This window comes from Hemitrygon akajei, chromosome 5, assembly GCF_048418815.1.
Source record: "Hemitrygon akajei chromosome 5, sHemAka1.3, whole genome shotgun sequence".
Lineage (NCBI taxonomy): Eukaryota > Metazoa > Chordata > Chondrichthyes > Myliobatiformes > Dasyatidae > Hemitrygon > Hemitrygon akajei.
The window spans coordinates 85,116,067-85,143,331 of record NC_133128.1 but is presented as its reverse complement, the minus strand read 5'-3'; the positions used below and the strand labels follow the sequence as shown (position 1 = coordinate 85,143,331).

General features: G+C 44.7%; 1 protein-coding gene across 3 annotated transcripts in view; it reads right to left on the bottom strand.

The window, feature by feature from the left end:
• LOC140727945 (RCC1 and BTB domain-containing protein 2-like) overlaps window positions 1-23,212 on the bottom strand; it is a 109,734-nt gene extending 86,522 nt beyond the window's left edge. For all 3 annotated transcript variants that reach the window (XM_073045947.1, XM_073045949.1, XM_073045948.1), the window contains exons 1-3: window positions 23,122-23,212; window positions 18,071-18,242; window positions 17,057-17,207 (exon numbers count right to left, since the gene is read on the bottom strand). In XM_073045947.1, coding sequence (XP_072902048.1) covers window positions 17,057-17,207; window positions 18,071-18,196 — 277 coding nt within the window. In that variant the 5' untranslated portion in view covers window positions 18,197-18,242; window positions 23,122-23,212. The remainder of the gene's footprint in view (window positions 1-17,056; window positions 17,208-18,070; window positions 18,243-23,121) is intronic.
• Between the last annotated feature and the right edge of the window lie 4,053 nt (window positions 23,213-27,265).

Genomic DNA, 27,265 nt, shown 5'->3' with positions numbered 1-27,265 from the left:
TTTTATTCAGAGAGGAGTTTGCAGACCCACGCACTTCGGGTGTAAGGTAGCCAACTCCCAATTTGTCGGTTTACAAAGGTCATACGTATACCCAAAAGCAGGGTACTACATTTGCAAATATGGTTACCGATTCAAATTCATCAATTGATTGGCTATTGCATAGCTAAGCATGCAAAATACTCAGAATTTAGCAAAGGTTAAAGTGTAATACCTAGAATTAATACTGACGTACTTCAGGACACTTGAAATAGGTATCCTTAAAATATTTTGCCAAGCACATTGTCTTGTGGTTGTAGGTTCCCTTTTCCTTGTGGTCTCCACGTCTGGCCTGGCACATTATTTTAGCTACCTCTCCTTACTTCCCCAATGACGTACCTCTCTCTTGTCCTGTCTACATATTTTGCTACACTTACCCCTCGCCCACCCCCTCTACACGTACCCCTTACCCTCTTCACATTCTCACCTGAGTTGCAGCAAACTATTTCTCCCCTTACACCACAGGCTTGGTAGCCAACTGCAGAACATGACCACCACTAACTGGAAAAGGAAAGGACATCTTACAAGAAGAATCCACTTAGACCTTTCATATCACACTGTTCAAAACCTATCACCCCCAGTTCTAAAGTTAATCTCAGCTAAATGTTAAATGCAAACACCATCATGTTCTGAGACAAAATACCAGATTTACCTGTCAACTTCTTCTGGCCAATCCCTGGTTTCACTCAGTGACTAAAGAAATACTTCAGATCTGAATGGAAATTATTAACCTAGTCAGACATTTAGCCAAGCAGCCAGAGCTCAAAAATTGACTTAAGATACTTGTGCAATGGTTTAAATTACTGAAGATCAGGATTACTAATCCAGAGACCCAAGTTTAAATCCCCCTGTATTAAATGGGAGAATTTAATTTCAGGTTAATAGTCCGGATTTTTTTTGAGATTCTGGTCATTAACAATTATCAGCACAAAACTATCAGATCACCAGTGTACTCCAGGGAGGGATCTCTGCCATCCTTACCCAAACTGCACTCTGTGTGACCGGTCAGGCAACAAAGTTACACATTCCAAACAAAACTGCACACTTCACCATCACAGTCCCTAGTACATCCCACAGGCAAACAAGACCACAAAGTAGGTAAAGTAGGTAGCACAGTGGGATAGATACACCCTGAAAGTGTTCAACATTGACCCCTGAATTGGAGGGGCAGAGCCGTCAAACTGGCACTAAACGGCAACTCCTTTGCTTGCATCTTCAGGAACAGCTCTATTTCTATCTTTGATATCTCTTTTTTTTAACCCTTTTCAAGGTTCTTTTGACCTGGAGTTACACTCTGAGTTAGGTTCTTTGTGGGAATGGGACCTGTTCTCAGGGCCTCACGAACAGCCGCTTTTTGATATCCCAAGGACACCAGCGCACCTTCAGGGTTCTGGATTCTCTGGAGATGTGCTGATTCTAGGCCGGTGTCCCTGACTGAAGCGTTGCGGGAGAACAGAGAACACCGGGAGCAGAGTGTATGCTGCCAGGGGTTGTGGGTCCAGGGGGCTGCGCCTCTTTTGCGCCGACTATCTGGGTGCAGATCTTGGAAAAGGCGACGCAACAGACTTTTAACATCGTAAATCAGAGAGTTGTTTGTTATGTCTCCCCTCTCGCTGTGAAACAGGGATACCTCTTTTTCCCTTACTAGGGAGAGAGAGATCCTCTGGTATGTCGAATTACGAGGTGAACAAGTAGTTTTTGGGGTACTTATTTAATAAAGTGTGTTTATTTCAATGCAAGGAGTATTACAGGTAAGGAAGACTAACTTTTGGGCTGAATCAATACATATAACCATGGTACTGTTGCCATTACAGAGACCTGGTTGTGAGAAGGAAAGGACTGACAATGTCTCAGATGTGACAGAGAGGGAGGTAAAGAAGGTGGAGGAGTTGCATTGCTGATCAGAAAGAAAAGACAAAGCAAAGGACTCATCTACCGAGGAAATATTGATAGAGCTCAAAAATAGGAAAGTGCAATCACTCCGATTGGATTATACTATAAGGTCCCAACAGTCAGCACACGATAGAAGAATATACCTACAGGTAGATTCTGAAAAAACCTAAAAGCAACAGGATTGTTGAAGTGGAAGATTTTAACATCCCCAATATTTACTGGGACTTTCTTAGTGAAAGAGGCTAAACTAGGACAGAATTTGTTTGGTGCATCCAAGAGGGTTTCTTGAAATGACATATGGTAGCCCAACTACAGAAAGGGCTAGCTAGACTTTGCACTGGGAGACAAGTCTGGCCAGATCTCTGACTTTTCAATGGGAGAGCATATTGCAAAACAGTGATATCAATGCCAGAAGTTTTAGGATAGTCATGATAAGATAAGCCTAGATCTGGGAAGGAAGTACTAAACTGGGGCAGGGCAAATTACAACATTACTAGGCAGGAGTTTGGGAGAGTAACTTGGGAGCAGCTGTTTTTTTGGGTAAGTCTACAATGACACGCAAGTGTCATTTAAAGGCCAGTTGATCAGAGTTCAAGACGGACACATTTCAGTAAGGAGGATGACAATGACAGTAAGGTTAGGGAAGCCTGCATGACAAAAGAGGTTGTAAACTTCTACAAATGGATAAAGAAATCATATTTAAGCCTTAGGAAGTCGTAATTAGACAGAGCTTTTGAGGATATAAAGAATTATATAAGGGATTAAGAGGACCAGAAGGAGACATGAACTATCTTTGGCAAGTACGGTTAAAGTGACTATTACTTCCACCTGGGTCCCCTCCTCCTTCCCATTCTCCCATAGTCCACTCTCCTCTCCTATCAGATTCCTCCTTCTCCAGCCCTTGACCTTCCCACCCACCTGGCCTCACAAATCACCTTCCAGCTTGCCTTCTTCTCTTCCCCCTACCTTTTTATTCAGCTATCTTCCCAATTCCTTCTCAGTCCTGAAGAAGAGTTTCAACTGTTTATTCTTTTCCATCGATGCTGCCTGACCTGCTAAGTTCCTCCAGCATTTTGTGTGTGTTGCCATGGATTTCCAGCATCTGTAGACTTTCTCGTGTCTAAGATGAAAGTGAATTGGATGGCATTTTGTTTTACATATATTAAAACAAGAGGATAACTAGAAGAGAGGGTGGGATTGCTTAAGGATAAAGGATGGAACTTGTGGCTAGTCTGAAGATATCGGCAAATTACTAAACAAGCACAAGGATGAATCTCTTGAAGAGTATTAAGCCGGATAAATCCCCAGACCTGATGAGATCTATCTCAGGTTCTTGAGAGAGGCAAGAGAGGAGATTTATAGGGCTTTGATGAAGATCTTTACATCCTTTCTAACCACAGGTAATTTCACAGAGGTCTGGGGAGCAGACTATTTTGTTACTTTAGGAATGGAAATAGGCATAATGCAGCAAATTATAGGCTGTTGAGTCTCCCATCAGCAGCAGGAAAACTATTTGAAAGGATTCTTAGGGATAGGATTTACTCACATTTGGAAGAACATGGTTTAATTAAGGACAATCAGCATTGCTTGGTATAGGATAGGTCACCTCTTCCAAACCTGAATTTTTTGAGGAGGTGGCGAAGGTGATTGGTGAGGACAGGGTAGTGGATGTTGTCTATTTTAGTAAGGCATTGATGTTAAGTCCCTCATGGTAAGTTAATCAGGAAGATGAAGGTGCAGGGAATCCACAATGAATTCCAAATTCACTTGCTCATAGAAGACAGAGGATAGCAGTGGAAGGTTATTATTCTGGCTGGTATGTGGGCAATGATGTCCTACAGGGATCAGAGCTGTGGTATCTGATGCTGTCTGTCAGAGTCTGTATACAAGAAGGGCCAGAGCCACCTCTACTTCCTGAACAGACTGAAGTCCTTCAGAGTATGCAAGTCTCTCCCTCACACGTTCTACCAGTCTGTTGTTGCCAGCACAATCTTCTATGTGGTGGTGTGCTGGGGCAATGGCATCAACATGGGTGATGCCAACAGGCACAATAAACTGATTAGAAAGGCTGACTCTGTTATGGGATCAAACTGGACACACTGGAGGCTGTGGTAGAACGAAGGACTCTATGGAAATTCCTGTCAATTCTGAAAAATGCTTCTCACCCTCTGCATGCCACCTTGGCTGAACAGAACACTTCTAGTAATAGACTAAGACAACAATGGATGGCTCGGGGGTAGGAAAAATTACTTCGAATGCCAGGCTTTAGATGTTTCAGAAAGGACAGGGAGGGAGGCAAAAGAGGTGGGGGCGTGGCATTGTTGATCAGAGATAGTGTCATGGCGGTGGAAAAGGAGGAAGACATGAAGGGATTGTCCACAGAGTTTCTGTGGGTGGAAGTTAGAAAGAGTAAGGGGTCAATAACTCCACTGGTAGAGTGCTCAGAGGATGTGCAGACCAGCTAGCAGATGTTCTCACTGACATCTTCAACATCTCCCTGAGCCGCGCCACCGTTCCAACATGCTTCAAGGCCACCACCATCGTCCCCACAAAATGTCTACCGTCCCATTGCACTCACATCCATCATCATGAAGTGTTTCAAGAGGCTCGTTATGTATATCAAGACCCTGCTGCCCCCTCACTGGACACCCTGCAGTTTGCGTACTGTCCCAACCGCTCAACAGATGACGCCGTTGCCATCACCCTCCACCTGGCCCTAACCCACCTGGACAAAAAAGACACATACGTTCGGATGCTGTTCATAGACTTCAATTCAGAATTCAACACAATCATCCCCCAGAAACTGATTAGTAAACTGAGCCTACTGGGCCTGAACACCTCCCTCTGCAACTGGATCCTAGACTTCCTGACTGGGAGACCTCAGTCGGTCCGGATCGTGAGCAGCATCTCCAACACCATCACACTGAGCACGGGGGCTCCCCAGGGTTGCGTGCTCAGTCCACTGCTGTTCACTCTGCTGACCCATGACTGTGCTGCAACACACAGCTTGAACCACATCATCAAGTTCACTGATGACACGACCATGGTGGGTCTCATCAGCAAGAACGACGAGTCAGCTTACAGAGAGGAGGTGCAGCAGCTAACGAACTGGTGCAGAGCCAACAATCTGTCTCTGAATGTGAACAAAACAAAAGAGATGGTTGTTGACTTCAGGAGGGCACGGAGTGACCACTCCCCGCTGAACATTAACGGCTCCTCGGTAGAGATCGTTAAGAGCACCAAATTTCTTGGTGTTCACCTGACGGAGAATCTCACCTGGTCCCTCAACACCAGCTCCATAGCAAAGAAAGCCCAGCAGCGTCTCTACTTTCTGCGAAGGCTGAGGAAAGTCCATCTCCCACCCCCCATCCTCATCACATTCTACAGGGGTTGTATTGAGAGCATCCTGAGCAGCTGCATCACTGCCTGGTTCGGAAATTGCACCGTCTCGGATCGCAAGACCCTGCAGTGGATAGTGAGATCAGCTGAGAAGATCATCGGGGTCTCTCTTCCCGCCATTACGGACATTTATACTACACGCTGCATCAGCAAAGCAAACAGCATTATGAAGGACCCCACGCACCCCTCATACAAACTCTTCTCCCTCCTGCCATCTGGGAAAAGGCACCGAAGCATTTGGGCTCTCAAGACTAGACTATTTAACAGTTTCTTCCCCCAAGCTATCAGACTCCTCAATACCCAGAGCCTGGAGTGACACCTTACTGCCCGATTGTCTTGTTTATTATTTATTGTAATGCCTGTACTGTTTTGTGTACTTTATGCAGTCCTGGGTAGGTCTGTAGTCTAGTGTAGTTTTTTTCTGTGTTGTTTTTTACGTAGTTCAGTCTAGTTTTTGTACTGTGTCATGTAACACCACGGTCCTGAAAAAACATTGTCTCATTTTTACTATGTACTGTACCAGCAGTTATGATCGAAATGACAATAAAAGTGACTTGACTTATAGACCTCACAATAGTAACAGGGACATTGAGGAGCAGATAGGGAGACAGATTCTGGAAAGGTGTAAAAATTACAGGGTTGTCGTGGTGGGAGATTTTAATTTCCCAAATATTAATTGGCATCCCCTTAGAGCGAGGGGTTTCAATGAGGTGGAGTTTGTTAGGTGTGTTCAAGAAGGTTTCTTGACATAATATGTAGCTAAGCCTACAAGCGGAGAGCCTGTACTTAATCTGGTATTGGGAAATGAACCTGGTCAGGTGTCAGATCTCTCAGTGAGAGAGCATTTTGGAGATAGTGATCACAATTCTATCTCCTTTACCATAGTATTGGAGAGGACTAGGAACAGACAAGTTAGGAAAGTGTTTAATTGAAGTAAGGGGAATTATGAGGCTATCAGGCAGGAACTTGGAAGCATAAGTTGGGAACAGATGTTCTCAGGGAAATGTACGGCAGAAATGTGGCGAATGTTCAGGGGATATTTATATGGAGTTCTGCATAGGTACGTTCCAATGAGACAGGAAAAGGATGGTAGAGTACAGGAACTGTGGTGTACAAAGGCTGTTGTAAATCTAGTCAAGAAGAAGAGCTTACAAAAGGTTCAAAAAGCTAGGTAATGATAGAGAGCTAGAAGATTATAAGGCTGGCAGGAAGGAGCTCAAGAAAGAAGTCAGGAGAGCCAGAAGGGGCCATGAGAAAGCCTTGGTGGTCAGGATTAAGGAAAACCCCAAGGCATTCTACAAGTACAGTTGGCCTTCCTTATCCGCGGATTCTGCATGCGCGGATTCAACCAACTGTGGATCCGGAAACCCGGAAGTTCTCTCTCCAGCACTCGTTGTTTGAGCATGTACAGACTATTTTTTTCCTTGTCATTATTCCCTAAACAATACAGTATAACAACTATTTACATAGCATTTACATTGTATTAGGTATTATAAGTAATCTAGAAATGACTTAGAAGTACAGGCAGTCCCCGGGTTATGAACGAGTTCCATTCCTGAGTCCGTTTTTGAAGTCGGATTTGAGGTCGGAACAAGTACCGTAGATTCCGGACTACAGAGCGCACCTGATTAAAAGCCGCTGGCTCTAATTTTAGAAATAAAATCAATTTTTTACTTGTACAGGCCGCACCGGATTTTCGGCCGCAGGTGTCCCACGTTGTAATATGAGATATTTACACAGAAAGATATTACACGTGAGGATTTTTTAACTTTTAATTAAATCCATATGGTAACAAACAAATATATTGCAAATGCTTTTTTTCGAACCGTGCCTGTAATACGGCTACTTTTAAATATACATACGTATCGGTAACACAAATTACGTTGCATATACTTTTTTACTGAACAGCACGAACAACATTCCAATATCTCCTAGCAACTGGTAAAAATATATATACTGCAGCCTACCAGGAAAAGTTATTGATCGCCTTTAACTTAAAAGCAGCGTTTTCGCTCGGGTCTAATGAGCTCGGCTAATGTGCTCGGGTCTGATGTGCTCGAGTCTAATGAGCTCGCGTAACGCGATCGGGTCTAATCGGGTCTAATGAGCTCGGCTAATGTGCTCCAGTCTGATGAGCTCGCGTAACGCGATCGGGTCTAATCGGGTCTAATGAGCTCGGCTAATGTGCTCGGGTCTGATGTGCTCGCGTAATGCCCCCACCTTCCCGTTTATCGCAAACCGGTATTTTTCCCACAAGACGCGGCAAAACCGGGTGTGACGTCATAGCATCCCGGGATGTAGTACAGAAAACAAATATAGTTAAAACACTTCTAACTTTAACTAACAAATGAATTACTAAGCAAAAATATTATAAACTAAGTAACTGCCATAAAGGCAGCACAATGCTTTTCTTCGAGTGTTTTCCATGTTGATGAGGGTGAGTACAAATGACTGATTTACAATAATTTAATTGTGAAAGTGCGCTTGATTTATCGTACAATTTCATTGGACCTCTGTGAACTACTCATCAATTTTATTGGTCTACTGTTACGAGGCAAAATGTTTACGAGGCGGCATGAAAAAAAACCATGTATTAGCCGCTCTGGATTAAAGGCCGCAGAGTTCAAAGCTGTTCAAAATGTGGGAAAAAAGTAGCGGCTTATAATCCGGAATCTACGGTACATCTGGTATTATTTAGCGTCAGTTAATCAAACGTTTTTCTTAGTATATAGTACATATTTTACCTTTCTATGCATATAAAACACTTAAGAAACATACGTATTTCAATAAACAAACCACTGCGTTGCTTAGTAATAATTGTAGCTTTCATCGGGGCAGGGCCTTTCACATGCTCCATTAAAATTGTTCCGATCGTTGACCGACTGTAGCCTAACGCTTTTCCAATGACCGATGGCGTTTCACCTCTTTCTGATCGCTTTATTACTTCCATCTTATTTTCAATTGCGATCGTGATTATTTTCGTGAACAGAAACACGGCAGATTCAGAGCTATGCCGGGTCCTAATGTCCACTGCACTGAACATGTTAAATAAAGTCTGGGGTTCTGCTGGGTCCTAAAGACCACCGCATTGATTCAGGTTAAATAAGGGACTTGAGCATCCACGTTTTTTGGTATCTGTGGGGGGTCTTGGAACTAATCCCCCGCGGATAAGGAGGGCTGACTGTATGCGAAGAGCAAGAGGATAAGACGTCAGAGAATAGGATCAATCAAGAGTGACAGTGGAAAAGTGTGTATGGAACCGGAGGAGATAGCAGAGGTACTTAATGAGTACTTTGTTTCAGTATTCACTACAGAAAAAGAACTTGGCGATTGCAGGGGTGACTTACAGTGGATCGAAAAGCTTGTGCATGTAGATATTAAGAAAGAGGATGTGCTGGAGCTTTTGGAAAGCATCAAATTGGATAAGTCACCGGGACCAGACGAGATGTACCCCAGGCTACTATGGGGGCCAAGGGATGAGATTGCTGAGCCTCTGGCGATGATCTTTGCATCATCAATGGGGACGGGAGAGGTTCCGGAGGATTGGAGGGTTGCAGATGTTGTTCCTTTATTCAAGAAAGGGAGTAGGGATAGCCCAGGAAACTATAGTCCAGTGAGTCTTACTTCAGTGGTTGGTAAGTTGATGGAGAAAATCCTGAGAGGCAGGATTTATGAACATTTGGAGAGGCCTAGTATGATTCGGAATAGTCAGCATGGCTTTGTGAAAGGCAGGTCGTGCCTTACAAGCCTGATTGAATTTTTTGCAGATGTGACATTGATGAAGGTAGAGTAGTAGATGTAGTGTATATGGATTTCAGCAAGGCATTTGACAAGGTACCCCATGCAAGGCTTATTGAGAAAGTAAGGAGGCATGGGATCCAAGGGAAATTGCTTTGTGGATCCAGAACTGGCTTGCCCACAGAAGGCAAAGAGTGGTTATGGACAGGTCATATTCTGCATGGAGGTTGATGACCAGTGGTATGCCTCAAGGTTCTGTCCTGGGATCCCCACTCTTCATGATTTTTATAAAGGACCTGGATGAAGAAGTGGAGGGATGGGTTAGTAAATTTGCCAATGACACAAAAGTTGGAGGTGTTGTGGATAGTGTGGAGGGCTGTCAGAGGTTACAGTGGGATATTGATAGGATGCAAATATGGGCTGAGAAGTGGCAGATGGAGTTCAACCCAGATAAGTGTGAGGTGGTTCATTTTGGTAGGTCAGATATGATGACAGAATATAGTATTAATGGTAAGACTCTTGGCAGTTTTGGAGGATCAGAGGGTTCTTGGGGTCCGAGTCCATAGGACACTAAAGCTGCTGCGCAGGTTGACTCTGTGGTTAAGAAAGCATACAGTGCATTGACCTTCATCAATCATGGGATTGAGTTCAGGAGCTGAGAGGTAACGTTGCAGCTATATAGGACCCTGTCAAACCCCACTTGGAGTACTGTGCTCATCTCTGGTCGCCCCACTACAGAAAGGATGTGGAAGCCATAAAAAAGGGTGCAGAGGAGATTTACAAGGATGTTGCCTCGATTGGGGAGCACATCTTATGAGAATAGGTTAAAGAATAGGTCTTATGAGGTCAAATGTAAAGAGAATGTATAGATAGTGGCAGAATTATTAACAGTACTGACGAATAAAGGGACCATAGGTCCAAATCTATACTTCCCTGAAAGTGGCAACACAGGCAGATAGACAATAAATAAGGGGTATAACATCACTAGGGGCATAGAGTGTAAAAATCAGAAGTCATTTTACAGTTGTATTAAACTTTGTTTCAGTAGTTTCGCATGCATTCTGGTAGCCCCATTACAGGATAGATGTAAAGTATCTAGAGAGGGTCCAGAATAAGTTTATTAGGATGCTGCCCAAATTAGGAGGTATTAAAGATGAGGAGAAGTTGGATAAACTGGAATTGTTTTCTCTGGAGCATTGGAGACTGAGGGGAGATCTGACAGAAGCACAGACAGAATAGAAGGCCAGTATGCTGTCAAGAACATTTTCAACCTCTCACTGCAATGGGCAGAAGTTCCCACTTGCTTCAAAAAGACAACAATTATACCAGTGCCAAAGAGGAATAATGCGGGCTGCCTTAATTACTATTCCTGGGACAGTACCCAGAACATCTTTAGGGAGTGATGTCTCAGAAAGGCAGCATCCATTATTAAGGACCTCCAGCACCCAGGGCATGCCCTTTTCTCACTGTTACCATCAGGTAGGAGATACAGAAGCCTGAAGGCACACACTCAGCAATTCAGAACAGCTTCTTCCCCTCTGCCATATGATTCCTAAATGGACATTGAAGCTTTGGACATTACCTCACATTTTTTAATATTCAGTATTTATGATTTTGCATATTTTAAAAACCTATTCAATATACATAATTGATTTACTTGTTATTATGTTTTACTTTATTTATTATTATTATTTTCTCTCTCTCTGCTAGATTATGTATTGCATTGAACTGCTGCTGCTAAGTTAACAAATTTCATGTCACATGCCAGTGATAATACACCTGATTCAGATTCTGCTTTTCCCAGGGTAGAAATGTCAGGCACTGGAGGACATACCTTTATGGTGAGAAGGGTAATGTTTAAAGGGGATACGTGGGGTAAGTTTTGTTTCATACAGAAAGTAGTAGGTTGCAGCGATGTGCTACACACAGCGCTGAAATAACGACACGCAGTCGGTAAGTCGTTTCGAGACTAGTTTATTCAAACTTCACGGTGCTGGCATTTAATCCCTAGCACCCGCCCCCTCCGGGCGGAAATGATGTCAGAGGTGCATTACCAAAGTCTCTCCCCACGCACTGGCTATTTGTGAGCCGGTTCGCCTGCGCAGAAAGTGGGTCGCCACATAACCCTCCCCCAGAACCGGCGATACACCCCCCAATGTCCTCAGTCTGGGTCAGACTCTGTTTTGGAGGTCTGCCTCTGCGCCGCGGTGCCTGAACCGCGACCGGCTGCGCCAAGTCCACATGGGCTGGTTTGAGTCGGTCCACTGTGAAAACCTCCTCTTTCCCCCCAATGTCCAGAACGTACGTGGACCCGTTGTTGTTGATCACCTTGAACGGCCCCTCATACGGCCGCTGTAGCGGCGCCCAGTGTCCGCCCCTTTGTACAAACACAAACTTACAGTTCTGCAGGTCTTTGGGTACATGGGTTGGGGTCCGTCCGTGCTGTGAAGTTGGTACGGGGGCCAGGTTGCCGAGCCTTTCGCGTAGCCTGTCCAGGACTGCTGTGGGTTCTTCCTCTTGCCCCCTTGGGGCTGGTATGAACTCTCCCGGGACGGCCAGGGGTGCGCCGTATACCAACTCGGCCGACAAGGCATGCAGATCCTCTTTGGGCGCTGTGCGAATTCCAAGCAGGACCCAGGGAAGCTCGTCCACCCAGTTAGGTCCTCTCAGGCGGGCCATGAGAGCCGACTTCAAGTGACGGTGGAAGCGTTCCACCAGTCCGTTCGACTGTGGGTGGTAGGCAGTTGTGTGGTGTAGCTGCGTTCCCTATAGGCTGGCCACAGCCGACCACAGGCTGGAGGTGAACTGGGCGCCTCTGTCGGAGGTAATGTGGGCCGGTACCCCGAAGCGTGCTACCCAGGTTGCAATCAGCGCTCGGGCACAGGAATCGGCAGATGTGTCGGTGAGCGGGACCGCCTCTGGCCACCTCGTGAACCGGTCTACCACCGTTAGGAGGTACTGCGCTCCTCGAGACACTGGTAGGGGGCCCACGATATCCACGTGAATGTGGTCGAACCTCCGGTGGGTGGGTTCAAACTGCTGCGGCGGGGCTTTAGTGTGCTGCTGTACCTTGGCTGTTTGGCACTGCATGCACGTTCTGGCCCATTCACTGGCCTGCTTGCGAAGTCCGTGCCACGCGAACTTGCTGGAGACCAGCCGGACTATTGTCCTGATAGATGGGTGCGCCAAACCGTGTATGGAGTCGAAAACCCGCCGCCTCCAGGTTGCCGGGACGATGGGGCGAGGTTGGCCGGTAGCCACGTCGCACAGGAGGGTCCTCTCACCTGGGCCTACGAGAAAGTCCTGCAGCTGCATACCCGAGACTGCGGTCCTGTAGCTGGGCATCTCGTCGTCTGCCTGCTGCGCCTCCGCCAGTGCTGCATAGTCCACCCCCAGGGACAGGGCCTGGACAGCTGGTCTGGAGAGTGCGTCCGCCACGACGTTGTCCTTTCCCGAGACATGCTGGATGTCCGTCGTGTACTCAGAGATGTAGGACAGATGTCGCTGCTGGCGAGCCAACCAGGGATCGGACACCTTCGTGAATGCGAAGGTCAACGGTTTGTGGTCCGTGAACGCGGCGAACGGCCTGCCTTCTAAGAAGTACCTGAAATGCCGGATTGCCAGGTATAGTGCCAACAGTTCCCGGTCGAAAGCACTGTATTTGAGCTCGGGTGGTCGCAGGTGTTTGCTGAAAAACGCCAGGGGTTGCCAGCGACCCTCGATGAGTTGTTCCAGCACCCCACCGACTGCCGTGTTAGATGCGTCCACTGTGAGGGCGGTAGGGACGTTCATTCTGGGGTGCACTAGCATCGCGGCGTTTGCCAAGGCTTCTTTCGTTTTAATGAAGGCGGCGGCGGACTCCTCGTCCCAGGTAATGTCCTTGCCCTTACCCGACATCAGGGCGAACAGGGGGCGCATGATTCGGGCAGCTGAAGGGAGGAAACGGTGGTAGAAATTTACCATACCCACGAATTCCTGAAGGCCTTTGATTGTGTTGGGTCGGGGGAAATGGCGGACTGCGTCTACCTTAGCGGGCAGAGGGGTTGCCCCGTCTTTAGTAATCCTGTGGCCCAGGAAGTCGATGGTGTCGAGCCCGAACTGGCATTTGGCCGGGTTGATTGTCAAGCCGTATTCACTCAGTCGGGCGTAGAGTTGACGGAGGTGGGACAGATGCTCCTGACGACTGCTGCTGGCTATGAGGATGTCGTCCAAATAGATGAAAGCGAAGTCCAGGTCGCGTCCCACTGCATCCAATAACCGCTGAAACGTCTGTGCGGCATTCTTTAGGCTGAACGGCATGCGGAGGAACTCGAAAAGGCCGAAAGGGGTGATGAGTGCCATTTTGGGGATGTCGTCCGGATGCATCGGGATTTGATGGTATCCCCGGACGAGGTACACCTTGGAGAAGATCCGTGCACTGTGCAGGTTTGCTGCAAAATCCTGAATGTGCGGCACAGGGTAGCGGTCCGGTGTTGTAGCCTCATTCAGCCTGCGGTAGTCGCCGCATGGTCTCCAGCCCCCTGTTGCTTTGGGCACCATGTGCAGGGGGGAGGCCCATGGGCTGTCGGACCGCCGTATGATCCCCAATTCCTCCATCCTCTTGAATTCCTCCTTCGCCAGGCGGAGCTTTTCCAGGGGGAGCCTTCGTGCGTGGGCATGGAGGGGTGGTCCCTGGGTCGGAATGTGGTGCTGTACCCCGTGTCTGGGCATGGCTGCCGTGAACTGCAGTGTCAGAATCGATGGGAAGCCCGCCAGGATTCTGGTGAATTCGTTGTCTGACAGCGTGATGGAGTCCAGGTGTGGGGCCGGCAACTTGGCTTCACCCAGGGAGAACGTCTGGAAAGTCTCGGCATGTACCAGTCTTTTCCCTTGCATGTCGACTAGCAGGCTGTGAGCTCGCAAGAAGTCCGCCCCCAGGAGTGGTTGGGCCAGTGTGAAGTCCCACATGAACCGGCTGGCGCCGAACTGCAGCTGCACTGTGCGGGTGCCGTAGGTCCGTATCGTGCTGCCGTTTGCAGCCCTCAGGGTGGGTCCTGGCTTCCTGTTGCGGGTGTCGTACCCCGTCGGGGGCAAGACGCTGATCTCCGCTCCGGTGTCGACCAAGAAGCGGCGTCCCGACTGTCTGTCCCTGACGTACAAGAGGCTGTCCTGGTGGCCAGCTGCCATAGTCATTAGCGGCAGCTAGCCCTGGCCCTGGCAGGGCGGGCGACAACGGCGGGCTTTTGTGCCCCACCGCTGGTGGTAGAAACACCACTGTTCACTGGCCTCCTCACACCTGCCTCTGTGTTGTGTGCGCCCCCCCTGCCGGGCCTGGTCTAGTCTGCTGTTGGGCGCGTGGTCTGGTAATCTGACTGACAGATGCCATGCTCTCCCTCTTGGCTTTCCACAGCACGTCTGCCTGGGCCGCCACCTTCCGGGGGTCGCTGAAATCTGCGTCGGCCAGCAGCAGATGTATGTCCTTGGGCAGTTGCTCCAGGAACGCTTGCTCGAACATGAGGCAGGGCTTGTGTCCGTCAGCCAGGGACAGCATCTCGTTCATCAATACTGACGGGAGTCCGTCTCCCAAACCGTCCAGGTGAAACAGGCGGGCACCCCGCTCACGCCGTGAGAGGCCAAAGGTCCCAATGAGCAGCGCTTTGAATGCTTCATATTTGCCTTCTTCCGGGGGCGACTGTATGAAATCTGCAACCTGGGCGGCCGTCTCCTGGTCAAGGGCGCTCACCACATGGTAGTAACGTGTGGAATCAGAGGATATCTGCCGAATCTGGAACTGGGCTTCTGCTTGGCTAAACCACACGCATGGTCGCAGCGTCCAGAAAGTCGGCAGTTGTAGCGAAACTGCGTGAACAGATGAAGAGTTGGTCATCTTTGGTCCAAATCCCGTTTGGACCATCGGGGTCACCAATGTAGTGATGTGCTACACACAGCGCTGAAATAACGACACGGTAAGTCGTTTCGAGACTAGTTTATTCAAACTTCGCGGTGCTAGTATTTCAATCCCTAGCGCCCGCCCTCTCCGGGTGGAAATGACATCAGAGGTGCATTACCAAAGTCTCCCCCCCGCACGCTGGCTATTTGTGAGCCGGAACGCCTGCGCAGAAAGTGGGTCGCCACAAGGTGCCTGAAATGCACTGAAAGAGTGATACTGGAAGCAAATAGAATGGCGGTGTTCAAGAGGCATTTGGATAGGCACATGAATAGGGATCACACACAAGAAGAAGGGATTCATTTAATTTGGCACCCTGCTTGGCACAGATATCATGGTGTGTAGGGCCTTTTCCCGAGCTGTACTATTTCTGTATTCCATGTTGTGAGCACTACAATCCTGCTAAATGGAATTCACTTGGAACAGATCCACCAGTAGAAAACAGACGATTTATGAGGTATCGTGGACCATCAGTTAGGGAAATGTCCACAACCAGCATACAGTCTGAAGCCTCATGGGCCAGCACATTGCTTCCTCTGCCATTAGCAATGATTTGAATAAGTGTAGAAGAGCATGTCATGCACAACATTAAGCTTATCTAAAAATAATTATGAACCAGATGAAGCCATAACACAATGATAAACAGAAAGCTAGCAGCCAGCTGACAAAGCTAAGAAATCTCACAAAGCCAGACATCCTGCCACAATTACTTATTAATGGTGGTGGATAATTAAACAGGTAAGTAGGGGAAGTTATTCCCAGAACGTTCTCACTGAGTAATGGCAGGGCCTAAAACAGGTACACTAAAGCATTCATAATAATGTTCAGCTAGTGGGTCATCAAACCCAATTTCCTCCTGAAATCCCACTATTACAGAAAGCGACGTTTAGTCAATTTGATTCACTCCACGTCATATCAAGAAATGGCAGAGTACACAGATACAGCAAAGGCTACCGTACAAGAGAAAGTCCTATCTGGTAGTTTGGAATTCACATTCCAAAACTGGCTGTACCTCCAGCCTAGCTGTTCCAATACAGTTAAAACACTGGCATCTACCCAAGTGAAATAAGCCACTGCCATTCATCATAAGTGAGGATATGTGTGAATAACTGCAAAGTCTTCAATTCCATTTGCAAATTGACGTGAACCAAACCCGTATCATTCAGGAACAGGGTGATAATGGCAAGTTACATCCATGCCTCTAAAGTGCTGGCAATGATCACTTCCAACAAGTGTGTAACCACCTGTTTGACATTCAATTGCATTAATCCAGTATTAACATCCTCAGATGTCACCTTTAACCAGAAATCAGCTGTACCAGCCCATAAAAATTGTGGCTACAAGAGAAGTTATAGCCTAGGTACCTTGTGGTAAGTGACTCGGGTCCTGACACCCCAAAGACTTTCCATTATCTAGAGACGTAGGTCACCAATGTGATGCAATGCTTTCTATTTGCATGGATGAGCACAGTTCCAATGAAATTCAGGAAGCTTGGCACAATTTAGATCAAAGTGGTCTGCTTAACTGGTGCCACATCCACAATAAATATGCATTCCCTCAAATACTTGCTTTGGCGATTCCAATAGCACCTCCCAAACCCACAATCTCCATTCACAAGAAGGAAGAATTCTTCCGGTCCAGTAAGGGGCCACAACCAACATGTTCCTCTCCAATTTGCTCAACATTCTAAGTTGGAAATATATTGCCATTCCTTCATCATCACTGGATCTAATTACCAGAATTACCTGCCCTTTGACCAGAAATGTATAGATGCTACAATTGTTACTGTCCAATTCAATAAATCTAACATTAGGTGGAGTTTTTTTTTCTAATATCTGGTCAAAATATTGAGATTTCTATACATTCCCTATTCATTAGGGATAGTTTCACTTTAAATTGTTGCAATTACCAGTTAACTTGTTAAAAGCGGGTCGGAGAGTAGCACTGGGCACAGTCCCTTGTTAAAAGCGGGTCGGAGAGTAGCACTGGGCACAGTCCCTTGTTAAAAGCGGGTCGGAGAGTAGCACTGGGCACAGTCCCTTAAGGTCTTTTAAGATACTTTACCTGAAGTTGCAAGCACTATGTGGGGTCCACTTCCATAATTTAGGTGAACAATCTTCTTGCCACACAAAACGTCGATTTTCCTGGGCTCTATTGTACTCTGAATATCACCAGTTCCTAAGCAACCACTACAGTTCGTCCCAAGGACAAATACCTAACGGCAAAATAAGAACTTGAATTTAGTCTGTAATTCTTGACAAATTTGAAGTGGTTTTCATTAATAGCTTAAACATTTTGGTTTGGATTCTCAAAAACAAATGTCTAGAGAATTTACTTTATGTTGGAATTAGACACCATAGACTCAAAAGGAATGAGACTACAGATACTGTGAATCTGAAAGAAAAAATTCTCAATACAACATTTGCCGAGAGAGAAGTAGCATTCCAGATTGATATTCATTCATCACACCGTTTTGGGGGTTCAGCTTAAGAAAATAGTCCCTCCATGGAAAACAAGTAAAACTGGAATCTGAAACAAAACAGATCAGTTTGCTCGGACTCAACCCCTGACCCAAAACATTAACTGGTTTCTCTTGCTACAGACGTTGCTTATTTAGCTGACTTTTTCCAGTACTTTTTGTTTTGGTTGTAGTAGTCTATACAAGTTCCTTATCAAAATGTACTATCTATCTCTCATCTTTATTTGATACTGAACCAGCTGGGGAACAAGCTAGTCAGTAAAATCAAAAGCAAAACACTACAGCTCCTGGAATGCTGAAAATTAAATTACTGCAAACTCTATCAATGTACAGAGAAATATGAAATTTATTACTGCAGGCCAAAGATCTTTTGCCAAAGCTAGTTCAAGGCAACCACGCAGTAACAAAAGGTTGCTAACAGACAAAGCATCACAGATACCCCTGGCTCATGAATAGTTGAAGATTTATTTTCAAAATGCTTAAGGAGACCCATTTTTTATTTAAATATAAATAACAACTTTTGTTCCGTTTAATTGTATTTGTTTCCATTACTTAAGAATCAGGACAATGTCTTGATAGCCTTAAGGAAAGGACATTACCTCATCATTTTCTGTGACGTACAGAGTTTCATTACCGGATGCGCCAAAGACACAGGCCAGGCGAATAGAGCGGAGGTCTTGAGGCGGAAGCAAGGCAAACAATGGCCACTTCCCAACGTCCAACATGACAAGAGTCTTTCAGTGAAGCACAGCACAGTGTGACAAACAAGGCCTGCAAAGGAAAGATAATAGGAACGCTTTCAGCACTGTACTTAGTTCCAGTTCATTCTGACGTTACTGTAAATTTGGATGAGGAGGAAAATGACCTTCTACTGACTATAGGTTTAATTAGTTGATTTTACTAAATTTCCCAATTCAGGTGAATGACTTTTCAGTGACAAACAGATGCCACCCCAGAAAAATGGAGTGACATCTCATGCTAACTTCTTTGCTTAGATTATCCATAATCCACACCATAAGATTGAAACTGAACAGAAAATCTAAACTCCATGTGGGCTTTAGCCACATAAAAGCCACATCCTTTTAGTATTCACCTAAAAGGATCATTTTCAGGCATATTAACATTTCTGTTAAGTTACACATTTGTGACCTTTCAGCACAGTGACTTCAACTTAGAAATCAGGCAAGTTTTAAATTGTAGAAAAGGGATGAAAAAAGGATTGATGATAGATCAACAACCTTAAGTTTCCTCTCCATGGCTACTGCCTGATCTGCTGAGTATTTCATGCATGTGGCTTTTAACTTCAGTTTTCTAAAATTTACAGGATGTTTGCTTTTGATAAATAACTGGCCGAAGGAAAGACAGGACTGGCAGCTCAATGCACCAGAATACAGCTGCTACAGACACGACAGGGGTGCAGGTAAAAGAGAAACAGAATTTGCCATCTTGATGAAGGAGGACTTAACAAGTCAGTAGTGAGGATATTCTTGGGAGATTATCCAGTGAGGCCATATGGATAGGACTTAGAAACAAGGGAATGGTCACTCGATGGAAATATATTATAGATCCCCCCCCCCCCCAATAACAGTCACCAGGAATCAGAACAGCAGGTATGCACAGAGCCTGCAGCTAATTGTAAACATAATAAGGTAGTATGAGTGGGAGATTTTAACTTCAGTAATATGACTGGGCTAAACATGGTGTAAAAGATCTACTAAAGAGGGTAGGGGAAGAGATCAGCGAGTACTTTGGGTACAGTGACCATAACTCTATTAGTTTTAACAAATTTATAGAGATAGATACAGTTAGGTCACTGATTAAGGCACTGAGCTAGGTAGAGCAAATTTTGGAACCACTTAATGGGTGCAGTGGTTGACTGGACAAGTCCTTTGCCAAATGGGAGGCATTTCAGACCATAAGATTTAGCAGCAAAATTAGACCATTTGGCCCACCGAGTCTGCTCCGTCATTTCATTATGGCTTAACCAATTCTCCTCTCAGACCCAATCTCATGCCTTCTCCCGTATACCTTCATTCCCTGACCAATCAAGAACTATCAACCTCTACCTTAAACATACATAAAGACTTGGCCTCCACAGTGGCCTGTGGCAAAAAATTCCACAGATTCATCACTCTCTGGCTAAAGAAATTCCTCATCTCCATTCTAAAAGGATGCTCCTCCATTCTGAGGTTTCAATGAGGTCATTCCTCATTTTCCTGAATTCTAGTGAATACAGTCCCAGAGCCCAACACTCTTCATATGACAAGCCACTCAATACTTGAATCATTTTTGTGAACCTCCTTTGAACCCTCTCCAGATTCGGCACAGCTCACAATACTCCAAGTGAGGCCTCACCAGTGGTTTATAAAGTCTCAACATTATATCATTGCTTTTATATTCCAGTCCTCTTGAATTGAATGTTAACATTGCATTTGCTTTCCTCACCACAGACTGAACCTGTAAATTAACCTTTAGGGAATCCTGCTCAAGGACTCCCAAGTCCCTTTGCACCTCAGTTTTTTGAATTTTCTCCCCATTTAGAAAACGGTCTATGCTTTCATTTCTTCTACCAAAGTGCATGATCATACACTTCCCAACACTATATTCTGTCTACCATTTCTTTGCCTATTCTCTTAATCTGTCTAAGTCCATCTGTAGACTCTCTACTTCCTCAAAACTACCTGCCCCTCCACCTATCTTCATATCGTCTGCAAACTTTGTAACAAAGCCATCAGTTCAATCATCGTTGACATATAGCGTAAAAAGAATTGGTCCCAACACATACCCCTGTGGAACACTACGTCATAGGCAGCCAACCAGAAAAGGCTTCCTTTATTCCAACTCTTTGCCTCCTGCCAATCAACCACTTCTTTATCCAAGCTAGAATCTTTCCTGTAATACCATGGGCTTGTAGCTTGTTAAGCAGCCTCATGTGTGGCACCTTGTCAAAGGCATTCTGAAAATCCAAGTGCACACCATCAACTGATTTTCCTTTGTTTATCTTGTTGTTATTTCTTCAAAGAATTCCAACAGATTTGTAAAGCAAGATTTTCTCTTTGAGGAAACCATGCTGACTATGGCTTATTTTATCATGTTCTTCCAAGTACCCTGAGACCTCATCCTTAATAATCAACTCCAACATCTTCCCAGCCACTGCGGCCAGACTAACTGGTCTCTAGTTTCCTTTCTTCTGCCTCTCTTCCTTCTTGAATGGTTCCGGAACCATTCCAAAATCTAGTGATTCTTGAAAGATCAGTATTAATGCCTCCACGATCTCTTCAGCCACCTCTTTCAGAACCCTGGGGTGTACACCATCGGATCCAAGTGACTTGTCTACCTTCAGACCTTTCAGTTTCCCAAGAACCTTCTCTCTAGTTATGCTAACTTCACACATTTCATGACCCCTGACACCTGGAACTTACACCATACTGCTAGTGTCTTCCACAGTGAAAACTGATGCAAAATACCTATTCAGTATGTCTGCCATTTCCTTGTCCCCCATTACTATCTCTCCAGCGTCATTTTCCAGCTGTCCAATATCCACTCTCACCTCTCTTTTACACTTTATATATCTGAAGAAACCTTTGGTATCCTCCTTAAAATTACTGGCTAGCTTACTTTCATATTCTATCTTTACCTTCTTAATGACTTAAGTGCAATGTCAGGAGTTCAGAGCCCACGTTTAAGGTGAAGGTCAAAGCAGGCAGCTTTCAGCAACCCTGGCTGACAAGAGCTATTGAGATTCTGGTTAAAAACAAGAAAGAGACAAACACTGTACATAAACAATTAGGTGCTAATGAATCCCTTGAGGTCACTTAAGAGGCAAAAAAAGGAAATGAGAAAGGTGGCAGGCAAGGTGAGGCAAAATCCCAAGAAATTCTATAGGAATAAGTAAAAGGATTGCTCAGAGAGAATAGATCCACTTAAAAGATCAGCATAGCCATCTGTACATGGAACCAAAGGACAGGGATGAGATTTTTAATGAATATTTCTCTTCAGTTTTTACCGTGGAGAAAATGATGGAAGCTAAGGAAATGTCATGGACCACATATGACTTAGCAGGGCGAATGTATTAGAGACCTTAAAATGCATTAAGGTATATAAATCCCCGAGTGCACTGTCAGATCTTGTGGAAGCTCGAGAAGAAATTGCAAATGCCATCACAGAGATTATTTGCTTCATCTCCGTCCACAGGTGAGGCTCAGAATGACTGGAGAGTGGCTAATGAGATATAAAAATTTTTTTTTTAAAAAAGGGCATCAACAAACAAGCCAAGAAACTACAGGCTCGTGAGTCTGACATTGGTGGCAAGTAAATTTCCAGAGGGGTTCTGGGGGACAGGATCTACTAACGTTTGGAGAGACAGAGACTAATTCAGGACAGCTAGTGTGGGAAGCTGTATCCGAAAATGCCTTGGAGTTCTTCAAGGAGGTGAACAAGAGGGGGGATGAGGGTAGGGCAGTGGATGTTGCCTATATGGATTTTAGTAGGGTGTTTGACAAGGTCCCTCATGGAAGGCTGGTCTACAAGGTGAGATGGCATGGGATCCACAGGGAGATCGTGGACCAGATTCATAATGGGATCAGTAATAGGAAGCAAATGCTGATGATCAAGGGTTCTTTGTCAGTCTGGAGGCCTGTGTCTACTTCACACAAATGATGGAATGAGCTGCCAGAAGTAATGGTTGAGGTGGATACATTAGCAACATCTACAAGCCATCTTGGTAGGTACATGGATAGAAGAGGTTTAAAGGACTGTGGGCCGACTGCAGCGTAATGGGACTAGCTCACTGCACATACAGTCAGCATGGACGAGTCCAACCATGGGACCTGTTTCCACACTGTGAAGCTTTTTGCCTCTTTGGCCACACAAGACCTTTTCTCCACAGATCTTGGGGTTGAAGAGGTCACAACTGAGACATACTTATGTTTAGGGTAGGGGCAGGAGTGCCAATCAGGACGTCAAGATGATCAGCTGCTGAAAGGATTTCAAGACATCAGACGTCAAGGCTGAACCAAGCTGGGAAGGGTCCAAAGACACATGGAGGATCAACGTTTTATGGGAACCCCTTCTAAAGCTCATTCCCAGTGCTCCTTCAGCAGCCCATCTCCTCTAAATATATCAATGAAGCAGGCCTCACATTTACAGGGAATAAGCTGCTTGTGTCCGTTTGCTATCTGTGTGAATTTTGGATGTTTCTGTGCAGGGAGTACTCAACAGCAAAGTCATTTCCTTCAACATAGATGGAGTAAATACGCAATTGCATTCAAATATTCAAACAACTTCTAATGTATAGTGGACACAAACGTTACACTGCGTAACATAATTTCTAAATAATTGTGTTGTCAATAGAACATCATTTTGACAAATACAAGTCTTCTGGTGCAATATAAAATACAAAAGTGCACACACTCTACCCTCGCAATAAACATATTTCAAGGCTCCTGAACCCGTTATTGCTTATTTTTAAAAGATAAAACGAGAAATTGGAGAAATACCAAATTAGACACAGCTCAGTTTTATTGAATAGACTGTAGCTAACACCCGGGTTGGAAGTATAAATCCAATTCATGCAAAATGGGTTTTTTTTTTTTAAAAATAAACAAAATAAAGCGTAGTGCTCGACAGCTCCTATAAATGCAAAACTTACATTCAGATATATTAAATGGACCGGTCTGCACTGGACTGCTCCTCTAACCCCTGATTCCGGAAGAGAGAAGGAAGCGTGCCGCGTACGGGAGCTGCGGCGTCCAATCAGATTGCAGCCTCCAAATCTCGCGCGACGGCGGGGTGGCTCGAGGGGGTTGGCGGGCGGGGAGAGACCGGTGGCCGTGAAGGGAGGAATGAGGGGGCCGGTGCATGAAAAGCGAGAAAGAGAATAAGAAAAGATAGCGGAGAGCGATCTGAGAGCGAGGAAGATGAACAAGTTCAGAGAGAAGGTGTTGTCATAATAAGGTTTAATGAGAAGGCTCAAGGAAAGACGAAGAAAATTAACCCGTTTGTACTAACAACAACGCTGGCAAATAAGATAGGGGAAATAGTATTTGCAAAAGTCCTTAATGATGGCAGCCTATTGGTAAGGTGTGCGAATGAGGAACAGCTTGAGAAAGCACTCGAATTAAGAGATAGGAAAATGTAGGGTGGGAGCACGAGATGGTGGTGGATGTAAAGGAGTGATCACGGGGGTACTAAGGAGTATAAATATGGAGGAGTTAAAGAGGAATATCAAAGGAGGAAAAGTAATGAATGTGCAAAGACTGAAAACAACAAAGGAGGGAGTGAAAAGGGAAAGTGAAACAGTATTGATTGAATTTGAAGAAGAAAGGGTGCCAGGGAAGGTGTTCCTGGGTTTCATGAGTTACCCAGTAAGGGTGTATGTGCCAAAGCCATTGAGGTGCTACAATTGTCAAAGGTTTGGACATATAGCTAAAAACTGTACTAGGCAAAGGTGATGTGCTAGATATGGGGGTGATCATGAGTATGGAAAGTGTGGAACAGGAATGCGACCAAAATGCTGTAATTGTGGAGGAGCTCATAATGTGGCATATAGTGGGTGTGAAGTTATGAAACGGGAGAATAAAATTCAAGAAGTAAGAGTGAAAAGAAAGATCACTTATGCAGAAGCTGTAAGAATGTCAAGAGAACAGAATAATGTTCCTAATGAACAGGGAGCAGAGGGATGTGCAACAAAGAATCCAAAGAGCTTACTGGCCAATAGCCAGGAATGCAACAAAGAACAAATGGCAGGATTTATGTAGACAAAAAGGCTCTAGTAATATTCCTTGCAGGAGTGATTAATAGTACAGCTGAGGTAAAGTCAGAAAGTGAAAAAATTCAGCTGGTTGTCAAAGCAGCAACGAACCATTTAGGGTTAGTAGGATTGACATGGGAAAAAGTGAGGGAGAACTTCACTAATCAGTCAAACCAGGAAGTGTCATGGGTTGGTTAATACTAATTATGGTGATTCTTTTGCAATAGAATGCAAAGAGCTTACTGGCCAATAGCCAGGAATTCAAGCAGTTTATTAAAGAAATGGTTGTAAAACTGGATGTAATGTGTATTCAGGAGACTTGGTTGAAACCAACTTTAGACTTTATGGTATATGGATATACAATGATAAGGAAAGGTAGAAATCTAGGCGGAGGAGAGGGTTGTGCTATATTAATCAAACAAGGTATACCATATAGGGTACTGGAAAGGGAGATGATCAGGAATACATAGTGGTGGAAGTGTGGGAGAGAGGGGAGGAAGTGGTTATAATTCACTGCTATAATCCATGTAAAAGGTTGGATTTGGATAGCCTACTAAGGATACAAGGACAAAACAGACAAAGTAGTGTGGTGTGCAGATTTTAATGCTCACAGCACAGTATGGGGGGATTTGTTTACAGATTCAAATGGAAAGGTAAATGAAGATTTGATAGAAGAAAAGGATTTGGTGTTTATGGATGATGGTAGAGGAACAAGAATAAACATAACAACAGGAACTGAGTCAGTATTAGATATTACATTAGTGTCTAATGTCTTGGCTGGCATTAGTAACTGGGGAGTTCGGACTGCTTCAACAGTAGGCAGCGATCGCTACCCAGTTTCATGTTCAGTGGGTTAAAGAGTTGAAGTACGATCAGGTGGTGGAATCCCAAAGTGGGTGTTTGGAAAAGCAGATTGGGGTAAGTTCCAGAAGTTGAGTGAAGAAGCATTGGCAAGGATTGATATTTCTGGAAATATAGATGAATTAAATAGTCAGATGACTTTAGCAATTATTATGGCAGCAGAAGGATCTATACCTAGGAGTAAAATAGGATGAATAGAAAACTGGTACCGGAGGAATGTTGTCAGACTGTAAAAACCAGAAATAGAGCATTCAGACTAGTTAAAAGAACCCATAATATGCAGCATTTGATTCAATATAAGAAGGCACAGGCAGTGATGAGAAGAACTATACATCAAGCTAAAAGGGCAAGTTGGAGGAATTTTTGCAACAAAATGGAAAGAGCAACGCCTGTGAGAGAGGTATGGGGAATGATTAAGAGGATGGGAGGAGATAGAAGGGAATGGGAATATCCAGTAATGATATCTGAGGAGGAAATAGCAGTCTCCAGTAGGGATAAGGCTGAGATCATGGCCAAGTAAAGATACATAGTTCAGAAAATTTGGCTGAATGGAGAAGGAGAAGGGAAAGAACAATGAGTCAACACCCAGGTGTGTTAAACAGGAGGGAAGAAACTGATGATATAATTGATGAACCATTTACGTTGTGTTACAAACCCGGTAACTGGGTGTCTTACCAGCAAAGATAGGAGTAGCCGTTGAAGTCTGATGATACTATTCTTAACAGTATTTATTAGTAAAAATACACAAAAATAATATCAATGCAAATATACAGATAATATACGTCATCAATACTAAACCTAAAAGTGCGGGTATAATAATCATCAATAAGAAATAAGCTCTATCGTTGTCTAGGGGATAATGAATTGTCCGATGGAAATATAAAGTTCAGTTCAGTTCATACAGGCTGCAGTCGTTGCTGATCACCGTGTGGCAATTGTTGGAGAGAGAGAGAGAGAAAAACTTGCCGACTTTCCTTGTTACGATCTTGATCTGTATCCGTCCTTTAGCTAGACCGTTCCGTGGAGGACTCATCACCCAGGCAAGGGTGGACACACACACAAGCCCCCACTGGTCTCGTAGTGTCTCTCCTGGTGCGTCTGAGGGGTGTTCCCCAGACCCGACTTTTATCCTCACTCACGGGGTCTCAGATGTCAATCAGGTTGGGATGATGCAATCCCTCAACCAGACCACTCTGGTTGCCCCCTGAGGGGTTTCAATGAAAAGAACAGTACTCAATACACAATTCCTCTTTCAAGAGACAATAGCAGTAATCTCTCTCTTTGTCAATAGGAGACATTCCAACCTGTGGTTTCTCTCTCATCAATTTTTCATGAGCGTTGTCTCTCTCTCATTACTGACATGCTGTGTACCTCTCTCATTTCCTGGGTATCAGACCCGAAATAATAGCAATTTTGCGATTCTCAAAAAGGAGGGGGAGGGCGCGACTTTGCTCCTCATTCGTAACACCCCCATCCTTCTAAGGATTTTTACCACAGGGAAAAATTTACTAATACAGAGTCTTACAGAATTTCAGAATCTAACACAATACAAAAGAGTTTTTTTCACTACAGAGTAATACAGTTATACATTCAATTTAGCACCTAAACAGTTAGCGATTACATTGTCACTTCCTTTAATATCTTGTACCTTAATAAATTCCTGCAGCATCAGACTCCAATTTAATAACCACCTATTTTTATTCCTTTTCTTCAGCAAAACAAAACAAAAGATTTGTGATCTTAGCTTACGTGTATATTACAAAAGTTTATGCAAATACTAATCTTTATTTTACTTTCAAACTTAACAGTCAATCTTCCATGGTGTTGTCTTTATTATTTACATGCTTTGTCGAAATCCCTTAAAACCAGATCCTGTTATTTAAAGTGGCATTTTTCAACCTTCGCCCCTTTTTCAGTTAACGCTCACGTGGTTAGCTTGCTTACCGGTGTGGAATAGGCTTTCGCATACTCCTTTCATAGGAGTTATTTTATCAACAATGTTTTCCAAACTTAGCCCATCTTCTGAACTTCCACACAATTCTTTATTTTTAAGCAAGTCATTAGTTTTATCTTCAGGACCCTTCCTTCTATTAGTTTTCAGTTTAATATCTGCAAGCGATCCCTCTTTGTCCAAACAACATTTCAAATTCTGCCTCTTCACAGCACACCCTTGAATAACATT